The sequence below is a fragment of the Vombatus ursinus genome, unplaced genomic scaffold (genome assembly GCF_900497805.2).
Source record: "Vombatus ursinus unplaced genomic scaffold, bare-nosed wombat genome assembly UNPS02014798.1, whole genome shotgun sequence".
Taxonomy (NCBI): domain Eukaryota; kingdom Metazoa; phylum Chordata; class Mammalia; order Diprotodontia; family Vombatidae; genus Vombatus; species Vombatus ursinus.
In genome coordinates this window covers 75,151,600-75,177,693 of record NW_020954576.1, presented here as the reverse complement: position 1 = coordinate 75,177,693, position 26,094 = coordinate 75,151,600, and the positions used below count along the sequence as shown (strand labels likewise).

General features: G+C 37.5%; 1 protein-coding gene across 1 annotated transcript in view; it reads right to left on the bottom strand.

The window, feature by feature from the left end:
* LOC114049469 (cation channel sperm-associated protein subunit epsilon-like) overlaps positions 1 to 25,343 on the bottom strand; it is a 148,827-nt gene extending 123,484 nt beyond the window's left edge. The window contains exons 1-2 of the mRNA XM_027870709.1: positions 25,133 to 25,343; positions 5,864 to 5,967 (exon numbers count right to left, since the gene is read on the bottom strand). Of these exons, the coding sequence (XP_027726510.1) occupies positions 5,864 to 5,967; positions 25,133 to 25,343 (315 nt within the window). The remainder of the gene's footprint in view (positions 1 to 5,863; positions 5,968 to 25,132) is intronic.
* Positions 25,344 to 26,094: the final 751 nt, after the last annotated feature.

Here is a 26,094-nt window from a genome sequence, read left to right as displayed (position 1 = left end):
TCTGTCTTGGAACTGTGAGGAGGGTTTCCTCTCCACAGCCACTACAAGCTCCACCATGCCAACGCTCCTCCTCACCCCAGGACTGCCACCCAGAACTGTGACCCAGATCCAACCATGGGCAAAGCAAGAGAATCCTGCACCAGCAGAGAGATCCCTGCAATCCCCCTCTGATCAGCCACTCGATTCCCCCTCAGTCTGTGGGCTGGAAGCTCAGGAGGCAGCCCCCACCCTGGGGCTGCGCTTGGGGAATGGGACTGGAACCCCACTGTGCTCCTCTTTCAGCACTGCAGAAACAGACCTTTCCCACTGACTTTCTAAATTATCTTTGGTGTTTGTGGGTTGAGAAGTCTGGAAATCGCCACAGCTGTCTGCCTTTAGTCCTCTGAGGCCTGCTCCAGAGTCACTGCAGCCTGCGCACCCATGACGAACTGCGCTCCTCACCCTGCCTGGAGTGATATACCTTTCTGATTAACCATCCAGGCTGTCTTGGGCTGGAAATTTGTTTCACTCTGTCTTTTTTTGGGTTCTGCTGCTTTAGAATTTGTTTAGAGCCATTCTTTATAGGTATTTGGAGAGGTTTGGGGGAGAGCTCAAGCAAGTCATTGCTTTCACTCCACCATCCAGGTTCTGCCCTCCTATTACGAGTTCTATTTTGTTTACCTACTTCCCACCCTCAGTTCCTATGCTGGGCTCTTGTGGCCAGAATCAGGTTCTGCTCCTTGTATATTCTTGGATGAGGTGAGTAGGTTCTTCCTGATTTAGTTCTCTCTGAAGTCTAGATGTTACTGTTGCTGCCCTTTCACAGATTTGGATAGGGTGGCTGCCTTCTAGTCTACTTTCTTGTCCTCTTCCATAACCTTGGATTGGGACAGTGAGCTGGATATGGATCTGGGTTCCAGGACTATGCCCCCCACTCTCTTCCACAGTGACTGATTTCTACCTCAATCTTGGAAGTCCAATACATATGGTTGCTTTGGCCTTGTTGCCATCTTTTCACACAGTCACTTAGAAATGAGTCCACAGCTTCAAGCCTCATTTCCTTCTGCTGCCCTGACTGGCTTGACCTGTGGTCAAGATAGGTTTAGGCCCAATTTCCGGGAAGGCCCCAGTGTACAGGACAGCCCTAGCCCTTCAGTATTCTTGTGTATCCACCTATTCATAGATCCACAGCTCTGGCTTTGCTCCCTGTTGCAAGAATTATAATAAAAAACAACCTTCTATTCTAGTAGAACATGTCAGAACCTGTGCTCCTCTGGTATGGACTTTAAGAAACCAATATCACTCCCATGCCACATGGAAGCAACAAAGTAAGATTTAATTGCCTGAAGAAAATGTCCTCTGAATGCTTCATTGGAAAACAATAACATACGGGATAGAAATGTGCAAAATAAAATATTTTGTCAGTTTAAAAGCAGTGGGAAAAGGTGGAACACATAAGGTTAATTACCTGCAGTAAGTGTATGTATTTGTAGATTCTTTTGTAACAGAATATGTCTAGAAAGTGCTCTTATGACTGGAGTGAAGGAAGGTGGCCTAACTATACCCATCTCAAACTTTATTACAAAGCAGTAATCATCAAAACAATCTGGTACTGACTAAGAAATAGTGGTGGATTAGTGCAATAGATTAAAACAACTTTGACCTCACACCTATCAGACTGGCTAATATGACAGAAAAGTAAAATGACAAATGTTGGAGGGGATGTGGAAAAATTGGGACATTAATGCACTGTTGGTACACTTGTGAACTGATCTAATCATTCTAGAGAGCAAGTTGGAACTGTGCTTAAAGGGCTATAAAACTATGACCTTTGATCCAGTAACACTACTACTTGGTTTATATCCCAAAGAAATTTTAAAAAAAAGGAAAAGGACCTATATGTGCAAAAATATTTCTAGCGGCAGTTTTTGTGGTGGTAAAGAATTGAAAATTGAGGGATGCCCATCAATTGGGGAATGGCTGAACAAGTTGTGGTATATGAAAGTAATGGAATACTATTGTGCTATAAGAAATGAAGAGCAGAAAAAAAGAAGAAATGATGAGCAGGTGGTTTCAGAAAAACCTGGAAAGACTTTCATGAACTGATGCAAAATGAAAGGAGTAGAAACAAGATTTTGTACAGTAACAGCAATACTGTATGATGATCATCTGTGAAGGATTTAGCTATTCTCAGCAATACAATGAATCAAGACAATTCCAAAGAACTTATGATGAAAAATGCTATCCATCTCTAGAGAAAGAATTGATGGAATCTGAATGCAGACTGAAGCATACTTTTTAAAACTTTATTTTTCTTGGAGTTTTTGTTTTGCTCTGTGTTTTCTTTCACAACATGACTAATAATGGAAATGTGTTTTACATCAAATTGTTTGCTTTCTCACTGAGGGGAGAGGGGAATGAGGGAGAGAGGAAGGTAGAGAATTTAGATTCAAAATTTTAAAAAATAAATGTTAAAAAGTGCTTTTACATGTAATTGGAAAAAATAAAACATTTGAAAAAAATTAACAACACACACAAATATATTACTGAAAATGGAGACTCCTTTTGTGAAGGTTTATTGAATTTGTAACTTCATATATGATCCCCAAAGCAGTGAGTATATCCTTCTTTGGGGCAAGGACAATTGTTTTTAATGGATGGTTTCTATTACTTTTAATTAAATGTTGTCTAGTAGGTAGAGATTTGTGGAAAGTGTATTTTAAAATAATAAGGTTGTGATCTGAGACTAAATAGTTTAGATTCAGGAGCAGAGATGAATACTTAGCATAAAAGTCAGGTATCTGAATCATCTGAAGGAATTCCAGAGAGCAAAGGGGAGTGATCATTACATTTAAGCTGGTCTGGGGCATTATTAGTGTCATGCAGGAGAAAGGAAGGGTGGAATGGATGTGAAACAGGAAAAACAGACAAAAAAACCAAAAAGAAGTTCGGAAAGGGACCCAAACAGAGCAATCTTATTAAATTTAACATATGTTTTAAAAAATAATCACATAACACAAGTACATGATTTCATATATAATCCTTTTTTATCCCTTATATCCTGAAATGTTAATGTTTGTTGATGATTATTAATAATAATAAAGAAAATATGAATGTTAAAAAGATCCAAGACATTTGTATTTATTTCATGGACTCCTAAAAGCATTGCTCAAATTGATCTAGTGGACTCTAATCATGGTAGTTAAATTTCTATGATTTTAGATTCACACCATGGACTGAAATAGATCTCATCACCCACTATCTCCTTCACTAGCACCTTGTTTCTCCACACCCTCACACCCCAACCCACTTTGTGGTTCTCTTTGCTTCTTCTCTTGGAAGCCTATGAGTTAGCCATATGAGGGATATTTTAGAGGACATGGAAAGGACCCTCATTGTTAAATACCCCAACATTGCTAAAGAAAAAATAAATCAGAATTCCAAGTCCTATTGCCTGGTATTTTATTAAATTACTGTTGAAAGTAACAGAAAATATTTTGACTATATAATCAAAAATATTTTAAGCAGTAATCGCTATTTTTTTCTGAGTTATGATATCTCATTTTTGTTTCACTGCTTTTGCACCCTCTTCCCAATATTAAGGAAACATCAAAGTTGTAAATTACTGTTCTAGAGCATTAGAAAGGTAAGAAGTAAGAAATATCTTCAAAAGATATACAGAATTAAAAAATTAATTTTACCTGTAGGTCTCTGTCTTCCACGTGACTGAAAAAAATTAAACATGTTTAAGTAAATAATAAATAAAAACCCTAATTGTTATGTAACTACTTTTAATTATGTATGCACAAATATTATTAGGTCCTTGGATATGTTTCCTTTAACGTCAGTAATATTTATTGTCAGATTAATCTTCTTAAAACTGTTTCTTAAAAATCTAGAGTAGCTCTGTATGATTAATCAGATTACATTTATACTCCTCAGTTGGCTTTTGAGGTTTTACAATCATTGGTCTTATTTATCCGTCAATTTCGTCTTTTACTGTTCCATAACATGGCCAGTTCTCTCAAGTCAGACTACTCCTTGTTGGCCCCTACAAATGATGTGCTTATTTCTACCTCAGCACTTCAATTCAAGATGTTTTTTTCCTGACTTAAATTCCTTTCCCCCTCCTTTATCAATCCAAACCCTAAACTTTCTAAAAGGTTCAAGTTAAGATTTGCATTTTCCATAAAGTCTTCCAAAATACTCCCAACTGCTTTGATCTTTTTCTAATTTTGAATTTCCCTTCACACACACACACACACATACATACACACAACACTATGAGACACCTATTTATATTTTGCCTTGCAATTTCTCTCTGGTCATTTCATGTAGGAGGTAAGATTATAATTTATTTTTAACATTCCAGAAATTACGTTTCCAAATTAATGTTGTCTCTTTTAAAATAGCTGCCTTGAGAGACTTTTTGCTTACTGAAAGGGCTTCCACTGAAAGACATTTTTGGAACTTTTCTTTTGAAATTGTGCTCAAAGTCTGCAACAAATTCATTTCAATAGCTGTAATTAAGTTTTCTTTTTTTCCTCAACCACCAGCTTACCACATTTACCAAATTGTGTTGATTCTACCTCCACAACTTATCTTCTATCATCCCCTTTTCTCTACTTCCACCACTTTTTTGTCCTGGTTTAGGCACTAATCACCTCATTCCTGTATTTTTGGAATAGCCTAAATGTTTTCCTTTCTTCCATTCTACACCCTCTCCAATCTGTCTTTCACACAGTTGCCAAGTTGATATTCCTGAAACATGAATTTAAGCATGCTACTATCCTACTGAAAAATATTCAGTGGCTCCCTATTGTCTCTAGGATAAAATACAAAATCCTCAGTCTGTCATTTAAAGCCCTCCACAATCTGGTTCCTATTTTTTTTTTAAATAATATTTTTTTTCCTAATTACATGTAAAGACAAATTTTAACATTCATCAGGCCAAAGGAATTGAGAGCAGAGTATAGTAATAGAGTTGAAATGAGTTTAACTATAGCATTTAAAAAATTTTATCCTGAACTTAGCAAATACCAAATGAAATGAACATTTCCATATACATAGTGGAACAGAAAAATAGAATCATACATGAAACTGAAGATCTATCTTATGTATAACTTGCTTTTCTTTTTAAGTATATGTTTAGCCTGTGGCTTGTCAAAGTTATTCTGCTTCTTTCTGGCCTCCCTTCTATTCTCTTCTTTTAAAAAGAAGAAAAGGATAACTCAATGACTTTTTTTTCTAAACTATTCATATCCCTCCAATCCATCTTTCTACCTGCTCCTTTCAGAAAAAAAGGAAAAAAAACAACAACAACATAGCCCTTGTAACAAATACAAATAGTCAAGCAAATTAAATTCCCTTATTGGCTATGTCCAAAAACATATGTCTTGTTCTTCATCTTCAGTCCATCACCTCTTTGTCAAGAAATGGAGTTAGCCATAGTGTTAAGATTGTGAAGGGAGGAAATGGAAGGTAGAGTAGGGCTGATAGCATAGGAAAAAAGGAAGAGGTGATGTGAATGGATGCTGCAGTGAGGATTTTGAAGGCGCCAGGTAGAAAAGAGAAGAAAGGATATGTGGTTGTAGCAAGGGAGAAGAAAGTTAGATTATTCATAATGGAGGAAGACTAGCTATGGGTGATGGTAAAACCACATACAATACTGTGTGTGGCCAAAAAAAGAGTGCTAGGAGTTGGACAAAATGAATAAAATGAGAGGGTGTTTAAGGGATAGCAGGATATGTGTTGAAATCTCCAAGTATGAAGTTTTGTGACCTGGAGAAGAAAACTGTTAGCCAGGTGCTGAACTGTTTGAGAAAAAAGGGAAATGACTTGGAAGCTGGTAGATAACAACTAGCATCTGGAAAGGGCCATTTACCTGGATGGAGGGAATTTCATAGGAGATGAAGTTGCTGAGTAATTGTGGAAGAGGAAGGGTCAGAAAGTGGCAGCTCAGAACGAGGACTATGTCATCTCTTCCTCCTGGGAAGAGTATATGCCAGAAAGCCTTAGGAGGAATGCTCAGTAGTGCAGAGGGAAGCCAGGGATGTAGGGTATTCTTGGGAAAGCTAGGTTTCTTTGAATGCAGAAAGATGGAATGGGTACGAAACAAAGAGGTTTAAGATGAAAGGAAGTTTTTTTAAACAACAGAACAGGGGTTTTAAAGAGCACAATAGAAGGGAGGGCAGAGCAGGGAAGGTAAGGCTAAGGTAGATGGGGATGAAGGAGCAGGGACTGTCAGCAGGATAAGAGAGGTTTTGCTTAAGTAGTTTGTGATTCTGAAGCCTAGGGATTGAGACAGGGTGATTGTTGGTAATAGCAAAGTATGATCTGATTGGAATTTCCATCCAAAAGATCCTATGATGATGAAGGGAGGAATCAGATTGTTTTCCTCCTCCAAATACAGGGGAGGAGGAAGTAATTGAATTGGGAAACTGGGATAGTAAATACTTGGTAATCAGTATCCCAGGGCCTTGTTTTAATTCACATTTGACATTAGGTTCTTTGCCTTATTCCAATATAGCAATGGGATGCTTGATGCCTACATGTGTGAGATGTGTTTGGACTGGTGTTTGTGGCCATGCTCTTGGACAAGGTTTTGGTGGTGAGAGGCCTGGTTCCAGAGGTTCTGGTCCAGATGGTGAGAAGCCTGATAACTGGGCAATCCATGGTTATTAAGGGATCATAGGAGCATAGACTTAAGAGTTGCAAAGGAACTCCCTTAGAAAAACTCCTTGAAGCATGGGATAAAATATATCTCCCAACTGAGCCAGAGATGACTGAAAAAGAAGCAATTAGATTTTATGATATCTAGTTTGCAGTGGGGAAAATTCAGCCAATGAATTATTTTGGCCTCAATTCAGTGGCTTTGCCTATCTATCATATGCTGAAAGATTTAAGGTTAGTCATAGCGGATAAAAATCCAAATTAGCTAGAATACTGATATCTGTGGAGCAAATTAACTGATCCTTTAACTAAATTTAAGTCATCTGATGGCATCTGACTAATACCGTCTGAGGTGTCCTCTCCTTCTCTGGCCTTCCCATAGCTCTACCCTGTTTTATCTTCTTCCTCTCCCACTTCTTTACCTTTTCTTACTCCTTTGTCCTCACCCCTGACTTTCCACCCTGCCTTAATTCTTTCATCTTCAGTTCCTTGGTCCCCTTCTACTCCTTTGCTCTTGTCCCCATCTTTCTATCCTGCCTTGACAGTTTCTTTCCCATTCCTGTATCCTTTTCTACCCCAGTGCACCTTTTTTGGCTACCTCTCCTTTATTCTTGAGCATTCTCCACTAGCTGTAGCTCTTTTTTCACCTCCTCCCTCTCTTCTGCTTTCTGTCCCTCCATCTTACTCACCCCCCCGTCTTGACTAAGCTTGAGTTTCCCAAAGAAGAGAGGGAGGCTACAAGCGTCTTCTCTCTTCAAGAAACTGATAGTCATGATTGTAAGCAATGTGGTTCTTCTTAGACAACTAGCTGTGCTAGATGCTGAGATTTGCCAGGAAGATAACCATCACCTATTACTGGAGCTTCACCAAAGAGGCCAGAAAGTCTCTAAATCTAAAGTCCAATGCTACCTCTCACAGGTGGAAGATTTGAGATTTATCCTGGCTGCTAGGTCGCATTCCGTTTCTCCTAAATGCATTCAGGCTATCCAACAACTCTCTGTACCCTCCACTAAGTGGCAGCTGAGGGCCATCTTTGGAGCAGCTGGATACTACAGACAATGGATAATTTTGTTCAGTGACATTACTCTTGTTGCTCTAAAAACTGTGCTCCAAAAACCTTTGCAGCTAGATCAACATCTCTTAACTCTGTTGGGAATTCAAAAAGGCCATGTTATCTATACCTGTATTGGGACTCCCAATAGGTCCTTCACTCTTTTTATATGTGAGCAGGGGTAGGGGGGTAGTTTCTGGTGTCCTAACTCAAGCATTAGGTCACACTCTGAGCCCAATAACTTATTATTATGCTCAGTTTGATGCTGAGCCATAGCTCAGCCATAGCTGCCACTGCCCTTTTGGTGGAGAAGGCTTGTGATTTGGTTTGGGGCTCCCCTTTGATAAAGCAATGCCATCATGAAGTTGAGTCACTCTTACTCTATCAGCAGACTCAGGCCTTCTTAGATCAGAGACTCACGAAATACGAAGTGACTTTGCTGAGTAATGAAAACACCACTCTCAAGTGCTGTGCAGTCTGCCACCCTGCCATATTGCTGCCTGATTGACCAGTCTCTGGAGAGTCATTACATAACTATGCCTCTGTAGCAGACAAGACTGAAAAGCCCTGTAATGATCTTTCTGATACTCCTCTGGAGAACTCTGGCTTTATTTTCTACATGGATGGGTCATCTGTAACGAGAGATGGCCCCCACCATACTGGTGCTGATATAGTTTCTGAGTATGATATCTTCAGGGCAGCTCATATGCCTTCTAATCTCAGGGCTCAGGCTGCTCAGCTCATGGCCCTTATGTAACCAGGTGTATCATCTGGCCAAAGGAAAAAGGGCCCTAATCTATACAGACTCAACATATGCATTTGATGTCTGCCGTGCTAGCTACAGAGGGAATTTTTAATATCTGCTGGTAAGGTCATTGCAGATGTGGGATTCATCAAACATGTTTTGTCTGCCCTGGAATTTCCCACTGCCCTGGCTGCTGTTCCCTGTCCCCATAGGAGGGACTGACCATGCTAATGTCTCTGTCAAGCAAGCATGCTGTCTTCTGGTGATAAGAACTTCTCTCTTTCCTATGATAACTCTGAAGTGGAAAAGTGGAAACAATTGTATAAAGCAAAATAGGTTTTAAGGGTCCGGGTGTCTTTGGAGGACAAACCATTCCTTCCCTGGAGTTTCTATCATGAGGTATGTCTATTTGTTCACAGGAAGGGACACTTTGGAACTCAAGGAATTATGGATTCCATCAGGAAGATTTGGATTGCCCCAGGTTTCACCAACATAGCTGCCCGTATATGGGCCTTTTTGACTACTTGCCAGGCTTATAACCAACATGTCTTCCACACCCAAGCCTATGGTGGGCATCCCTCAGCTTATACACACTTTGAGCATTTACAAATTGATTTCATTTGTATGCCCAAGGCTGGACAGTGTAAGGTATGTCTTGTTATCATTCACCTGGTTCATTTGGTGTGTAAAGACCACAGGTAGATTTGTTGCTAAAATATTCCTGAAGGAGATTGTCTCTCACTTTGGCCCACCGACCTGAACTGACTCTGATAGAAGCACTCAGTCCTGTAGTAGACCCATTCTATCCTATCCCAAATCTACTCTTTTCTAGGAGTGACTCCATAATTCCACACACCTTACCATCCTCAATCTCAGGCCAAGTTGAGAGAATGAATAAGGAGTTTAAAATAACAATTGGCAAGTTGGGCATTGAGATTCATATAAAATGGCCTGATGTTCTCCTCCTAGCATTGTTCTATTTGTGCAGCAGGCCCAAGGGGGAAATTACATATATCTGCTTTTGAAATGTCTTTTGGACAGCTCCTCCCACCCCATCCAAGAGAAACCTTTTCCCCTAGTATATGCATCATTACTAGGAGGAAATACCTCTGTTGCTTCCTATATACAGGAATTACAAATTAGGCATGACCTAGGAGCAGCAGCAGCCCAGGCTGGACCTTTGGACTTTTCCCTCTATGATTTACAGCCAGGAGACAAGGTCTCCATCAAAAACTTCTAGTGAATTAGTGGGACTCAGGATGCTTGTGAAGGTATTATATTCAGGCAGGCTCATAAGATCTTATCGGGCCTACTGACTGCATGTTGTAAAATTCTAAAATACTGAAGTTTAAGAACTCAGAACTAAGAAAATAGGATCCTTTCTCTGAACACTTGTCAATAGTGGGGTGGGGCAGGATTTACAAGTTTACTATATAAAAGGGTGATTTTTCATTTGAGAAATGTTGGCTCTCACTTATGAAAATTATGAAAATGTATAGGGTGTTTTAAAGATGTCACTTTAATACATTAATATGAGTCAACAATCACATCTTTGCTATATGTCTGAAACTACCAGATGTAGTTAGTTTTAATTTATAAGTAAGGGTTAAATGTGCCAGCCCTGGATTCAGGAAGACTATCTTACTGGGTTCAAATCTGGCTTTAGACACTTCCTAGCTGTGTGACCCTGGGCAAGTCACTTAACCCTGTTTGCCTCAGTTTCTTCATCTGTAAAATGAGCTGGAGAAGGAAATGGCAAATCACTCCAGTATTCTTGCCAAGAAAACCCCAAATGGAGTCACGAAGATTCAGACACGACTGAAATGACTGACCAAAAAGAATAAATGACATGTTACTGTTAGGAAAACATCAGAAATAATAATATTCAAACCCTAATAGGTGACTAGTGAAATTTTGCTATTGGTAAAAACTCTAATATTGTTTTGATTACAAGGATGGTTGTCTGAATTATCATGAAGCCAATAAGAGAAAATGGCATGTGCTGCAGTCTGAGAACTTCTACAGGTGGATGTCTGTCCTCAGGTAAAGTTAAGGGGACAACCTTTTCATGGCCTAAGATGGGATCCTCTTGACTCAGTTTCTCTATTGTGTTATTTCCTTTCTGAATGGGAAATTTCCCCACCTAGTTAATCATAAGCCTGGCCTTACTACATGATTGGCTGTCAGATATGACTAGTGCCTGGAATCAAACAGAGTTAAGGCAGTTTTCTCCTTGTTATGGTTTACGTGGGGTCTGTCTATATCCTCAAGGGGAAGAGTCTTGATGGTGTTATAACTATGTTCCTCCCTTTACTTTCATAGCAAATTTCTATAATCAGGCAAGGTGAGCAGTAGAAGTTTTGTAAGTATGTTACTAGATCTGTTAATTAATAGATTCATATTGGAACATCTCTGAGTTACTATAATAGGATGCAAATGTGAAACTCTTACAATTTTAATCTGTATTTGTGTTTAGCTTATAATACAGGGATGATGCCCTCCTCAGGGAGGAATTAGAAAAAGATATAATGTAAAAGTTTCCTAATTAAATGGAATAGTAAATTTTGAGAAAGTAACAGGATTAGGGTATATACATATGTATATACCTAGGATATATATTTATTCTGTGCTATTTTTAGGATAGATATATATGTATACAATTGGCTTCCAAATGTTTCTAAATAGAAATGTAGGCTTTGAGAATGTTTTGGTAATAAATTCTCAAAACTGGATTAAGGATTTTATATGTAAAATTGTACTGATAATTGTAAAGAAAGTGAAATTATTTCCCCATTTTAAAGTATTTGTCTGATAATTCTGAAAGATAGAAAAGGGTTCATTTAACAAGTTAGACCATCATGAATTTTTAAAAAAACGATTGTTATATCAAGTACATAATTTAGCTAAAGACAGAAACAGCGAGTAATATATATAAAAACTGAAATTCCCTAAAGCTTCACATCAATTATGGGTTCCTAGTTTGATGTTCTTATAGTTCTGTTGTTAAAAGGATCAGAACCATAAGGCTCAAACTGGTTTTACCACATGAACTAGTTACTGGAAAACCAAATCTAAGAGATTGTGCTAAAATGTATTAAGTCTTGTTATTGAAGATGTTAGGAGAATTATCTAGGAATATCTACATGTAACTTAGAAGGAGCCCCCTTCAGAGCAGTCCTGAAAATGAGGCCTATTCCAGAAAGTCCAAGAAAAGGTATTTCCAGGGACCAGACAACTACATGAAACATCTGGGACTCAAGAAAAAAATGTGCTGATTAAATGGACATTGGGACAGTGGGACATAGGATACAAAGAGACTTCATCTTATTTAATATTGATGATCACCATTGTATGCTTTAATCTTTTGTTTCTTGGTGTTTATGTTTCCTGAGATTTCTTGGTTACCTTGGTGACATGTCTCCCCTCTCAAAAAGAGTCCATTGTGAGCCCTCTAAGTAGTTTGATTTGTAGCCAGACTTACTTTACCTGTACAATCTATTTAACAAGGTTTGTATGTTATCATTATTGTTCTTGGACTCTGTGTTAGCTGTTGTACTATGTTGTAGCTATATTGTAGCTATGCAAAAGGATGCTTTCCAGTGGTCTTTTCTTGGTTTTTGTTTTCTCTTTTTTCAGTTTTTCTTTTTCTTTTTTTCTTTATTCTCTTTTCTTTTGTTCTTTTGTTCTTTTTTTTTTTGGCTAGTCAATGGAATTAAGTGACTTGCACAGGGTCACACAGCTAGTAAGTGTCAAGTGTCTGAGGCCAGATTTGAACTCAGGTCTTTTTACAGTGGTCTTTTCTTGGTACATAATGTTGATGGTGAGCATGAGCACATTAAAAACCTTATAAATTTGACTTATAGATAAGTGATCTATGGGGGGAGTGGGTTGGCCCCTCCTCTCATGAATCAAAAGTATGAGGGGGATTGAGATAATTGTAGAAACTGGGAGAACCACATTGACTCCTTCTTGTGACTCAATTCTGGATCTATCTTGGTTCCCTTTCCTATTTCTGTCTTGTAAGAAAACTTTATTCAATTATGGGAATTGAGAGAAAACTTTATTGCATTGTTTGAACCTAGACCTGCATGGCTGGGAAGCTGGACCACCTCTATCTGCTGCTTAGAGACCCTTAACTAAGGACCTAGGTTATGCTGACCAGAAACCCAGTCAGATCCAAAGATTAATGCAAGGAGTTTTCTCACCATTATACATCTCAAGCAACTTTTACGTCTTATCTGAAAACTGGCCTCATACTAGCCAATCAGTTACTTTTCCCTCCCTACTCAGAAAGCCCCTAATCTTTCCTCCAATTAGAAATCAGATGACCTAATCTTGTATCCTGGTTATATCCTGTTAATTGTTTTCTTTTAATGCATAAAAATCTGCCTCCTCCTGTATTTTGGGTCCAGTGCCAAGCCAAGGAGGCCTGACCCCAATTTGTTATGCAATTGACAGGTATTTCTTAATCAAGTGACATACTCAGAACCTTGAACTTTGGTTTCCATGGTTATTTCATATTTCACTGATCACAGCAGGGATGGGAAGCTAGTTTAGGGAACACAAAATGAATGATCCACATATGAAACATAAAAAAAATTGAACTTGAACACATAGAAGTATTAATGAGATCAGGTGAGATAATGTATGTAAAATACTTTGCAAACTTCAAAGTGCTATATAAATGTTACCTACAAAGATTTTTAAAAGTTTTTACCTTGATAGGAAATACCACAGAAAGCAATCACTAGCACGATCCACAAATAAATAGCGTTCCTCAGCTTCTGGTGGCTACCAAGAAATGAAGGAGAGATGGAAATGAAGCTCTGAGCTAATTTTAAAATAAAAACAATATTAGGAATATAATCTTAATCCCTATTTTCTGGATGAATAATTTAAGTAATAGAAAAACTAATTATTCAAGATGACCAAAACAAATAGACAAATTCCAAAATGTAATCAAGAAATTTAGAAATTATAGCATTATAGCATTTATAGAGATTCTTTAGTCACTGACAAGAAAAGTAATCTCTTCATCAATAATAAATACAAAATAGTTTGATGTTCACTATGGTCCTCTTTTCCATATAACACTGTGGAAGAAAGATGTGAAGGAACTGGAAAGAAATGGGAAAAACGAGAAGAGAATCTTAAAAAGTAAAAGGAAGAAGGGAAATTCCAGTCTCCTTGGAATCTAGCTCTTTTTGCTACATTTAATAAGCCAAGTGACCTGAGACAAGTCCCCTTTGAAGTTCTATTTCTCCATTTGTCAAATGAGGGGGTTGAGTTAAGTGACCTCTAAAGACCCTATTAGCTTCAATATTGTATGATTCCAAGTAAACCTTCCTGATTCCAGCCCAAAAAACTAAGAGGCTGCCCCGGAATCAAAGAGAAGAAGCAAGGGAAGCATGTGTATAAAGTTTTCAATACTGCCAAATGACCCATTAGAACAAAACCAAACAAAATGTATTTTAAGAAATATGTATTTTATTAGAAAAATAAACAAAGCATTTGAATTCTAGGATATACTTCTAATGGTGTCATGGTGGTGAAGTGGTGTCATGCTGGTAAGCAGGACTGATTGGGTATGGGCCAAGCTGAGATCTATGCCCCTCACCCTAAAGAAAAATTTGGGTCTCGTTTGTCTACGGGTCCCCCAAAACCCTTAAAATTTCCTTGAACTCACTTACCTGGTCAAGGAAGTCTAGCAGTCTCCTGATTATTATTTCTATCAACTGGTTCTTTGATACCCTAATTAAGCCCAGTCCCCTATTGTCTATAGCCTTAGGTTATATTTCCCATCCTGGATCTTATCCAGACCCCATTCAACCTCTTCCTTATCTTCTAGGCCCTATATTCCAGTTCTCTGTTACCCTAATAAAGCCTACCCCTTCACTGTCTATTCCTGATGACTCCATTCAACCTTTCAGACACTCCCATTGGGATACTCCCAGGACCCACACCAGTCACCCCATCTTCAAGATCCTCCCTAAATTCCTCCTCCAGTACGGGCCACTCCCATCAAGAAGCCCCTTCTCCCAGCCCCCCCAGTCACCCCAAAACTACTTGCCCACTCCCAGATCTCTCCCATAGTCTTTCTATATATAAGATCCATCCTGGCCACCATTTACGGGCTGATACTTCCTCATGACTGCTTGTCTAAGGGTCTGGCCTGCCTGGCTCATCTTTTATAAACCTTGTCTTCAGCTGAAAGAAGATTTGGGTTGAATTCTTTTGGGCGGGACCTGCATGTAGTGATTTTGGGGTTCCAGTACCCCTAGCATCTACTCCTCAACAGGATGGTGGGGCTGTCAGTTAGTCTTACTCATTCCCACCATTATGTGGTCTGATATACTCCTCCCTTTGGGTCATTCATTCAGGGAAATCTCCCTCTCTCAGTAGCGACTTTCTTTTTCCACTGGAAATAATGAGAGGAAAATGGTGAGGGCCCCATTTCAACTCCATCTTGGCTTGTCAGGCTACTCTATCCACTGCTTTTCACCCAATGCTTAGGGATCCCAGTCTAAGTAATCTCTCTCTGCCTTGGGAAGTTTAAAATGAATTAATAATTTTCTCCAATTGCTCTGAGACTCTAGCCAGAGATAGCGTTCTGGCCAAAAGTAGCTTTAAATCTGTCTTTCTCCATCCAGGCACTCACCAGTTGCCTTTCTCTGTCAGCATCTGAACAATGACACGTTATCAGTGAGTAATTAGTGGCCAACTGCAACGAACACAATTGCTTGCTTGAGAACAAGTAAGCAGAAAGTTAAACATACTTTTTTTTCTTTTTTTTTTTTAGGCAATTGGGGTTAAGTGACTTGCTCAGGGTCACACAACTAGTATCAAGTGTTTGGTCTGAGGTCGGATTTGAACTAAGGTCCTCCTGACTGCCCCCTGAAAGTTAAACATACTTTTAAGAAAGAGATGGGATCATCAAGCACACAGCTTTTCAAAAAAAGAGGGAAGGAAAGGAGAGAAGGAAAATGGAGAATCACCACCTTGATCTTGCCCTTTCAATGGATATCAGCAAAACAATATCTGCTAAGAGATATGCTTTGTGGTTCTGGCAACAGCATCAATGCAAGCCTCTTTCCTACTTCCATTGTGAATTCCCCTCTAGTGGCTTTAGCTTTTGTGACTTTACATGGCTGTTCCCTTCTTTGCTCTCTTAGTTTTTTGTGGCTTCTTGATTTCTCTTCCATACAAGTCTAAAGTGGTGGAGGATAAGCCTACCAAAATCAGTCTTTTTCCAGTATTAAGATCGGGGCAAAATTTCCCTGAGTGGTTTGGGGGGTGAGAGGGAGGATCTAAGAGACTTCTAATGAACCATTAGGCTTTCATTTCCATTATCCTGATTTTGTCTATTGTCAAGGGGCACGGCAAGATAGTCCTACCTACTATTCTCTCATGATGTTAAATACATTTTCTTGTCAAAGTTAGCTCTTTGGAAGTGAGTGTGTGTGTGTGTTCACTAGAAGGATGAACATCCTATCCAAGGATACAGGATCTAATATGTATTTGATACGAAAAAAATTCACAAATGAACAAATAAAAGCATTCCTATAGTACTACATTGTCTTCAATAGACAAGCTGGAAGTTAGGGGGTGAGGAGGACCATAGGTAACAGAGGGAGCGATAATAAAAATTAAGAATTCTTTTAATCTTTGACAATAGTTCCTTAGACATTGAATGAATCACCAGTGTTGGAATCAAAAAAGAAGAAAAATTCAAAATCCGTCATCCCTATTATCTAAATATTAAAGAAACAGAAAGAAAACTATACTGCACCTATCTTGTTTATTTTTTAGTCACCCACGTACTGAAAATAAAGATTGCTAACTGCAGATGGGAAAAAATTCTCAAAGCTTAGGCACAAGTGGTTGGGTACCTGAAATTAGATATATGTTGTAGTGGCTGCTCTTCCTTGTACTGTATTTGTGAGCAGAGCATCAAAGCAAAAACAGGTCAAAGGAATGCATAAAAGAAAGGAAAAAGAGAAATTGCAAACAGGATTATGTGCTAAGAAGTTGTTTTTCCTTTTTCCCTTTCACCTAAGTGTTTTGGAGTCTATAGCAGGAAAACAAGGGAGATTCCCATTATCACCCACCAATGAATGAATAAAAGAGTATTTCAGGACTTAATAGGGGCCAAGAAATGCGCTAAGTGTTGGAGATACAAATAGAAAAGACAGCCTTCGCACTCAAGGAGTTCACATTCAAAGAGGGGAGAACATGACATATTGAATGATTCAGCCGCAGGGCTAAGCCTTCTTTATAGTTCTACTACTATCATACTATACTATCATACAGTTCTACTACTACGTATCACTACTATCATAGTGCCAAGGCAGCAAAAAACCCCACAAAACACAATTCAGTCTTTGTATATCAATAAAATTGGCTGTGCTGCAAGCATGAGAGCTTATTAATTTTTGCCCAATTTAAAAATACTCAAAGTAACTAAATTATTAAAGTACAAGTAATACAGTCTCATAAATAAAATTTTAAATTCTTAGCATATGACTATAAAGTAATGCAAGCAATGTTTTACATTACAAACAGTCTCATTTCTTTATAGCCAAAATGCAGTCTATAGCTAACATTGAAAAACTGTAGTTATTCAGAAAGAAGACATTGTAAGATTTAACAAGTAAAAATGGTTTCTCAAGATTTTAAAAATCTTAGTTAAAGTCAACTTACCTTATCTTTAATTATGGGTTTTATGTTATGAACACCTTCAGTGAAACAGAACATTTCTGTGTTTGGTGCACTAAAGTAAAAAGAAAATTTACAATCTGTTAAACCCTTTCCTTAAATTTTAATATGAACATCTAATATTTATTGCAAATAAATAAGCACATTGACTAGATGATCTCTAAGGTCTCCCCTTTCAGTTCTAAATTGAAGAACCTCTGGTTTTTTAATTTTTTTTCTTTTTATTGTGAACTTGACACATTGCAACAAAAAATAAACATTTTCTTATGCACAGAAAAGGTTTGCATATGAAAGTGAGAATCTCTACTACCTATAACTTGGGCTTTGCTTTCTTTTTTTTTTTTTTAAGAAATAATGGAAGAAGAGAGAAATACACATAATTTAACCTGGTTAGAGATAAAAAATCTCTACTCTGAACCTAAGGGGGAGAGTATGCTACCTTATTATTATGATTTTATTAATAATTTCAGTAACTTCCATAAATAGTAGAAAAGGACCATGTGAACAAGATCATTTCACTCTTGGGCTAAAAGAAATCTTTCTTGTAACCAAACCAGGTCATTTGGAAGGCATTTTTAAAACCTCCCCAAAAGACTTTATTTGTGAAAAATTTCCCTGACACTGAGTCTTCATGACATGAAGCTCTTCCTCTCAATTAGCCCATTATGATTTCTTTAAAATGTAGCCTTGTAGTTTTGTAAGTGTATGATTTTGGAAACTCAGCATTTAATCTCAGCCTGGCTTAGTTTACCTATAGAGTCTGTTTAACTATGTTTGTTTCCTTAGAGGAGGTATGAGATTATGATTCTTCTTAACTAAGTTTGTTCAACTTTTATGACATTATTTTCTTCAATAAGTATTTATAATTATTGTATAATTTTTTCTCCTGGTTCTGGTCATTTTATTCTGCTTTAGTTCATATAAGTCTGTCTAGGTTCTCTGAATCATCCCTTTCATCAATTCTTGTATTCATATACCACACATAATTTGTTCAACCATTTCTTAATTGATGGGCACTCACTTTGTTTCTTGTTGTTTGCTAAAACAAAAAGTGTTGCTATAAGTATTTTTGTACTTATGTTCTTTCCCTTTTTGATTTATCTCTTTGAGGAATAAGACTAGAAGTTCTTTTTTTGGGTCAAAATACTGCATGCACAATTCAGTGACTTTTTGGATATAGCTCCAAACTGCTTTCAAGAAAAACTTACAGTTCTACTAACAGTTCATTAATGTGCCTCTCTGTTTTTGATAATCTGATGAGAATGAATAGAACTTCAGAGCTCTTCTGCTTTGCACATCTCTTATTATTGATTTGGAATATTTTTATTTGGTTGCTGATAGCCTGTTTTTCTTCTTTTGAGAACTACCTTTTCATATCCTTTGAAGATTTACCTTTTGGGTAATGGTGGTTCTTAAATATTTGTATCAATATCCTTATATTTTGGATATCAGATCTTTGAAAGAGAAATTTGCTGAAAATATTTTTCCCCAGCTAATTATTCCCCCACTAATTAAAAATATGCTGCTTTAGTTTGTACAAAGTTTTTAAATTTTATATTATCAAAATTGTCTATATTACGTTCTGTGAGCCTTTCTATCCTTTGCCTGGTCAATAACTCTTCCTTCATTGATAGTTATGAAAGGTTTCCCTGATTCTCTAATTTTTTTAAACAATTTATTTATTAATTTTTAGCTTTCAACATTCACTTCCACAAGATTTTGAGTTTAAATTCTCTCCCTCTCCTCTCCTCCCTCCTCCCTAAGACAGTGTGCAATCTGATATAGGATCAACTTATACATTAATATTAAGCATATTTTCACTTTAGTCATGATATAAAGAATTAGAACCAATGGGAGGAAACACAAGAAAGAAGAATTAAAACAAAACAACAAAAGAAAAGGAGAGCAAATAGTATGCTTCCATCTGCATTCAGATTCCATAGTTCTTTCTCTGGATGTGGATAGTTCTTTCCATTGTGAGTCTTCTGGAGTTGTCTGAGGTCCTTGCTTTGCTGAGAAGAGCTAAGTCTATCAAAGTCAGTCATCGCACAATGTGACTGTTACTGTGTACAATGTTCTTTTAGTTCTGCTCATTTCACTCAGTATCAGTTCATTTAAGTCTTTCCAGGTTTTTCTGAAGGCTGCCTGCTCATCATTTCTTATAGCACAATAGAATTCCATTGCATTCATATACCACAGCTTGTTCAGCCATTCCCCAATTGATGGACAACCTCTGAATTTCCAATTCTTGGCCACCACAAAAAAAGCTGCTATAAATATTTTTGTACATGTGGGTCCTTTTCACATTCTTATTATCTCTTTGGGATATGGACCTAGAAGTGGTATTGCTGGGTCAAAGAGTAGGCACAGTTTTATAGCCCTTTGGGCATAGTTCCAAATTGCTCTCTAGAATGGTTAGATCAGTTCACAACTCCACCAACAATGCATTAGTGTTCCAATTTTCCCACATCTTTTCCAACATTTATCATTTTCCTGTTTTGTCTTGTTAGCCAATCTGATAGGTGTGATGTGGTACCTCAGAGTTGTTTTGATTTGCATTTCTCTAATCAATAGTGATTTAGAGCATTTTTTTTCACATGACTATAGATAGCTTTAATTTCTTCCTCTGAAAACTGCCTGTTCATGTCCTTTGGCCATTTATCAATTGGGGAATGACTTGTATTTTTATAAATTTGACTCAGTTCTCTATACATTTTAGAAATGAAGCCTTTATCAGAGACATTGGTTGTAAAAATTGTTTCTTAGCTTTCTGCTTCCCTTCTAATCTTGGTTGCATTGGCTTTGTCTGTGCAAAAGGTTTTGAATTTAATGTAATCAAAGTCATCCATTTTGCCTTTCATAATGTTCTCTATCTCTTGTTTGGCCATAAATTCTTCCCTTCTCCATAGATTTGATAGGTAAACTGTTCCTTGCTCTCTCAATTTGCTTATAGTATCTGTCTTTATATCTAAATCATGTACCCATTTTGATTTTATCTTGGCATAGGGTGTAAGATGTTGGTCTGTGCCTAGTTTCTGCCATATTATTTTCCAGTTTTCCCAGCAGTTTTCATTAAATAGTGAGTTCTTATCCCAGAAGCTGGAGTCTTTGGATTTATCAACTAGTAGGTCAGTATAGTCATTGACTATTATGTATTGCATACCTAGCCTATTCCACCTGATCCACCACTCTATTTCTTAGCCAGTACCAAGTAGTTTTAATGATTGCTGCTTTATAACACAATTTAAGATTTGGGACAGCTTAGCCACATTCCCTTGCATTTCTTTTCAGTAGTTCCCTTGATATTCTGGACCTTTTGTTCTTCCAGATAAATTTTGTTATTTTTTTTCTAGCTCTATAAAATAATTTTTGGTAGTTTGATTGGTATGGCACTAAATAAGTAAATTAATTTAGGTAGAATTGTCATTTTTTTATTATATTAGCTTAGCCTACCCATAAGCAACTGATATTTTTCCAATTATTTAGATCTGACTTTGTGCAAAAAGTGTTTTGTAATTGTGTTCATGTAGTTCCTGAGTTTGTTTTGGCATGTAGACTCCTACATATTTTATAATGTCTACAGTAACTTTAAATGGAATTTCTCTTTTTATCTCTTGCTGCTGGGCTTTGTTAGTAATATATTGGAATGCCAATGATCTATGTGGGTTTATTTTATAATCTGCAATTTTGCTAAAGTTGTTTATTATTTCAAGTAATTTTTTACTTGATTCTCTAGGATTCTCTAAGTGTACCATCATATCATCTGTGAAGAGTGAGAGCTTTGTTTCTTCTTTGCCTATTCTAATTCTTTCAATGTTTTTTTCTCCTCATTGCTTATAAGCTAACATTTCTAGTATAATATTGAATAACAGTAGTGATAATGGACATCCTTGTTTTACCCCCAATCTTACTGGAAATGCTTCTAGCTTATCTCCATTACATATAATGCTTGCTGATGGTTTAGATACTATCTATCATTTTAAGGAAGACTCTATTTATTCCCATGCTCTTTAGTGTTTTTAATAGGAATGGGTGCTATATTTTGTCAAAAGCTTTTTCTGCATCTATTGAGATAATCTTATGATTTCTGTTAGTTTTGTTGTTGATATGGTCAATTATGCTGATAGTTTTCCTAATATTGAACCAGCCCTGCATTCCTGACATAAATCCTGCCTGATAAGTTGTTGTAATCTCTTTGCTAACATTTTATTTAAAAAATTTGCATCTATATTCATTAGGGGAATTGGTCTATAGTTTTCTTTCTCTGTTTTGACTCTTCCTGGTTAAGGTATCAGCACCATATTTGTATCATAAAAATAATTTGATAGGACTCCTTCTTCATCTATTTTTCAAAACAGTTTATACAGTATTGGAATTAGTTGCTCTTTAAATGTTTGATAGTATTCACTTGTAAATCCATCTGGCCCTGGAGATTTTTTTTGGGAAGTTCATGGCTTGTTCAATTTCTTTTTCTGAAATGGAGTTATTTAAGTATTTTAGTCTCTTCCATTAATCTGGGCAATTTATATTTTTGTAAATATTCACCCATTACACTAAGATTGTCAAATTTATTGGCATATAGTTGGGCAAAATAGCTCCTAATTATTGTTTCAATTTCCTCTTAATTGGTGGTGAATTCCCCCTTTTCATTTTTGAAGCTGGTAATTTGGTTTTCTTCTTTCTTTTTTTAAAAATCAAATTAACTAAAAGTTTATCTATTTTATTGGTTTTTTCATAAAACCAGCTCTTAGTTTTATTTATTAGTTCAATAGTTTTCTTAATTTCAATTTTATTAATTTCTCCTTTGATTTTCAGAATTTTTAATTTGGTATTTAATTGGGGATTTTTAATTTGTTCTTTTTTTTAGCTTTTTTTAGTTGCATGCCCAATTCACTGATCTCTTCTTTCTCTATTTTATTTATGTGAGCATTTAGAGATATAAAACTTCCCCTAAGGACTGCTTTTGCTGCATCCTATAAGTTTTGGTATGTTGCCTCATTATTGTCATTCTTTTGGATGAAGTTATTGATTGTTTCTATGATTTGTTGTTTGATCCACTCTTTTTTTTAAAGGATTATTTAGTTTCCAATTAATTTTTAGTCTATCTTTCCATGGCCCTTTATTACATGTAATTTTTATTGCATCATGATCTGAAAAGGATGCATTTAGTATTTCTGCCTTTCTGCATTGAATTGTGAGGTTTTTATGCCCTAGTATGTGGTCAGTTTTTGTGTAGGTGCCATGTACTGCTGAGAAAAAGGTATACTGCTTTCTATCACAATTCAGTTTTCTCCTGAGATCAACCATATCTAACCTTTCCAAAATTCTGTACATCTCCTTAACTTTCTTTCTTGTTTATTTTGTGGTTAGAATTATCTAGTTTTGAAAGGGGGAGGTTGAAGTCCCCCACTAGTATAGTCCTGTTATTTATTTCTTCCTGTAACTCCCTTAACTTCTTCTCTAAGAATTTGGATGCTACACCACTTGATGCATATATGTTTAGTAATGATATTACTTCATTGTCTATGGTACCTTTTAGGAAGATGTAGTTTCCTTCCTTATCTCTTTTAATTAGGTCTATTTTTGCTTATAATATAATATATTCTATTCCAGCCTTTTACTTTTACTCTGTGTGTATCCCTTGGCTTCAAATGTGTTTCTTGTAAACAACATATTGTAGGATTATGGTTTTTAATCCACTCTGCTATTTACTTCCATTTTATGGGAGAGTTCATCCCATTCACATTAACAGTTATGATTACTATCTGTCTTTCTCTTCATCCTATTTTCTCTCCATTTATGCTTTTCTTTCTCCTTTCTCCCTTTCCCTCCTCACTAGTGTTCTGCTTTTGACCACTGACTCCCTCAGTTCACCCTCCCTTCTATTAGCCCACTCCCTTTTCTTCCCTTTTACCCTTAAAATGGTAGTACCCTGACTACTTCTTCCTTCCCTTTTATTTACCTCCTCCCTTTTCTTTTCTCTTTTCCTTCCTACTTCCTATAGGGTAAGTTAGATTTCTATACTTAATTGATTATGTTATTCCCTCTTTGAACCAAATCTTATGAGAGTAAGGTTCAAACAATGCTCCTTTCCCTTCCTTTTTTCCCTCTACTGTAATAGGTTTTTGTGCCTTTTCATGTGAACCTTTGTGCCTTTTCATTTACCCTTGTCTGCCTCCTCCTTTCCTTTTCTCTCAGTACAATCCCTTAATCAGATCCACTTAATCCACTTAATTAGATTTTTTTATCATCACATCAAAATCAACTTATACCTACCCCCTTTGTCTATGTATACCCCCCTTTAAATGGCATAATAACAATACATTTCTCAAGAGTTACAAGTGTCATCTTCCTTTCTAGGGACGTAAACTGTTTGTCCTTATTAATAACAAGTTTTTTTCTATCCTGTTTACCTTTTTATGCCTCTCTTGAGTCTTGTATTTGAAGATCAAATTTCTGTTGGGCTCTGGTCTTTTTTTTTTTTCCCTCAGGAAGGTCTGGAAGCCCCCTATTTCATTGAATGCCATCTTCTGAAAGATTATGCTGAGTTTTGCTGGAAAGTTGATCCTTGGTTGTAATCCAAGCTCCTTTGACTTATAGAATGTCATATTCCATGCCCTGCAGTCTTTTAATGTAGAAACGGCAAGGTCCTGTGTAATCCTTACTGCGGTTCCACAATATTTGAATTGTTTCTTCCTGGCTGCTTGCAGTATTTTCTCTTTAACCTGGTAATTTTGGAATTTGGCTACAATATTTCTTGGCATTTTCAATTTGGGATCTCTTTTAGGAGGTGATCAGTAGATTCTTTCAATGACTATTTTACCCTCTGGTTCTAGGATCTCAGGGCAGTTTCCTTGATGATTTCCTGAAAGATGCTGTCCAGCCTCTTTTTTTAATCATGGTTTTCAGGTAGCCCAATAATTTTTAAATTGTCTCTCCTGGATCTATTTTCCAGGTCAGTTGTTTCACCAATGAAGTATTTTATTTTTTCTTTTATTTTTTCATTCTTTTCTTTCTGTTTGACTGATTCTCACTCTCTGTAGAGTCATTAGCTTCCACTTGCCCAATTCTAATTTTTAATGAATTGTTTTCTTCTATTAGATTTTGTACCTCCTTTTCCATTTGGCCCTTCTTAGGGAGTTCTTCTCCTCAGTGAGTTTTTGTACCTCCAATTCTGCTTTTTAAGGAGCTGTTTTCTTCAGTGTACTTTTTTCCAGTTGGCCAATTGTATTTTTTTTTTAAGGACTTGGTTTCTACAGTTGATTTTTATCCTTCCTTTTCCAAGCTATTGACTCTCTCTTGCATGCCTCTCATTTCCTTTCCCAATTTTTCTTTTACCTCTCTTATTTGACTTTTAAAATCCTTCTTGAACTCTTCCAAGAAGGCTTTTTTGGCTTGAGACTAGCTCATAGTCCCTTTTGAGATTTCAGTTGTGGGTATATCGACAATGTTGTCCTCTTTTGAATCTGCCTTGATCTTCCCTGTCCCCATAATAAGAATCTATGGTCATTGTCTGTTTCTTTTTGTTCATGGTGTTTGCTTATTTCCTGACTTAAAAGAAAATTGAGCTGTCCTGCTGAAGAGCAGGGGGCACTGACCCAAGCTTCTTGTGCTGGGAGCCTGGGGCCTGGTCACTGGCTTTGTGCACTGGGGCCTCAGGTGCTGACAGTTGGAGGTTGTAGGGTACTGGTAGCTTACCTGTGTTGGGCTGGGCTCAGCAACACCGGAGCTTTGGGGGTAGGGGTTGGGGGGAAGCCTGCTTACCCAGGCCTTGCACTGCTTTCTTTGGCTCCTGCTCACCTGGGCCTTGCACAGGGATGTTTCACTGCTGGAGGATGTCTGTCAACATGGAGCTTTACCTCTTGGAGTTGTGCTTCCCAGAGTTTTGTTGAGGTACTGGGAGATTAAGGTGCTGGAGAATGTCGTTGCACATGGTGGTTTTCTGAGCTGGTGTCTACAGGTTTCCCTACCTGTACTGAGACACTCGGGGGTTCTGGTATTGGTGCTTGCCTGCTCCACCACCCTGGGGTTCAGGATCTCCACCTTGTTTGTTGAGGTGGGGTTTTCTGCTGGCTTGCTGAGACACCTCCTGTTCTGTGCTGCTTCTCTTCCTCCAGAGTGAAAGGGGCCTTTCCCATTAATCTCCCAAGCTTCCTGAGCTATAAGACTGCTGCACTCCATCTTTCTGCTGGTTCAGCTGTTCCAGGGTTTCTTCCTGGGGTGACATGTTCTGGGCTTTTGGAAGTCAATAAGGGAGAGTGAGAGCAACTTACTTCTTACTCTACCATCTTGGCTGCTGGAAGTGGAAGTCCTCTAAATTGTTTATGGGGTGGAAGGTGTGTACAGGAAAGACTAGTACCTCTGGTGTGAGGGCTGCTTTCCATCTTTGGTGTCCACCTGATGCACCTAACTTTCACCTGTGGTTCCAAGAAGCAAAAGTGGCCACCCACCGGTAATCCATTTTGGCAGATGGGCTAAACTAGATTGAAGGTAACCAACGAGTCTCAAACCCATTGGTGAGTTAGGGGGGTATCTACCCCAAGCATGTGAAGACTTCCCCTGCTGAATGAGAACATTTTGTTCCAAGAGCTATGAAGGCAGCTGAAGCAGGCACTGTGGAGCACTTAGCACTTGGTTAAACAATAAAGATGACAAGGTTATCCACTGCATCTTGAGCCATCACCAGTCATCTTGACTCTGGATTGTGATGACTCTGGAAGAGACAACTTTGTGCAACTCTGCCTCACTTAAATTCCAATTTACACATGAATCAAAAGACAACACCCAAACCATTTTATCTTTTTGCCTATCTCAAAGTCCTGTGGTGACAGGCACACAGGTGCAGATACACTGGGAGCTGCAGTCACAACCTTGCACACAAGTGGCCCAGGCCATAGGTCATCTTCTCAGTAGAAACAGCAGTGGGATTCAG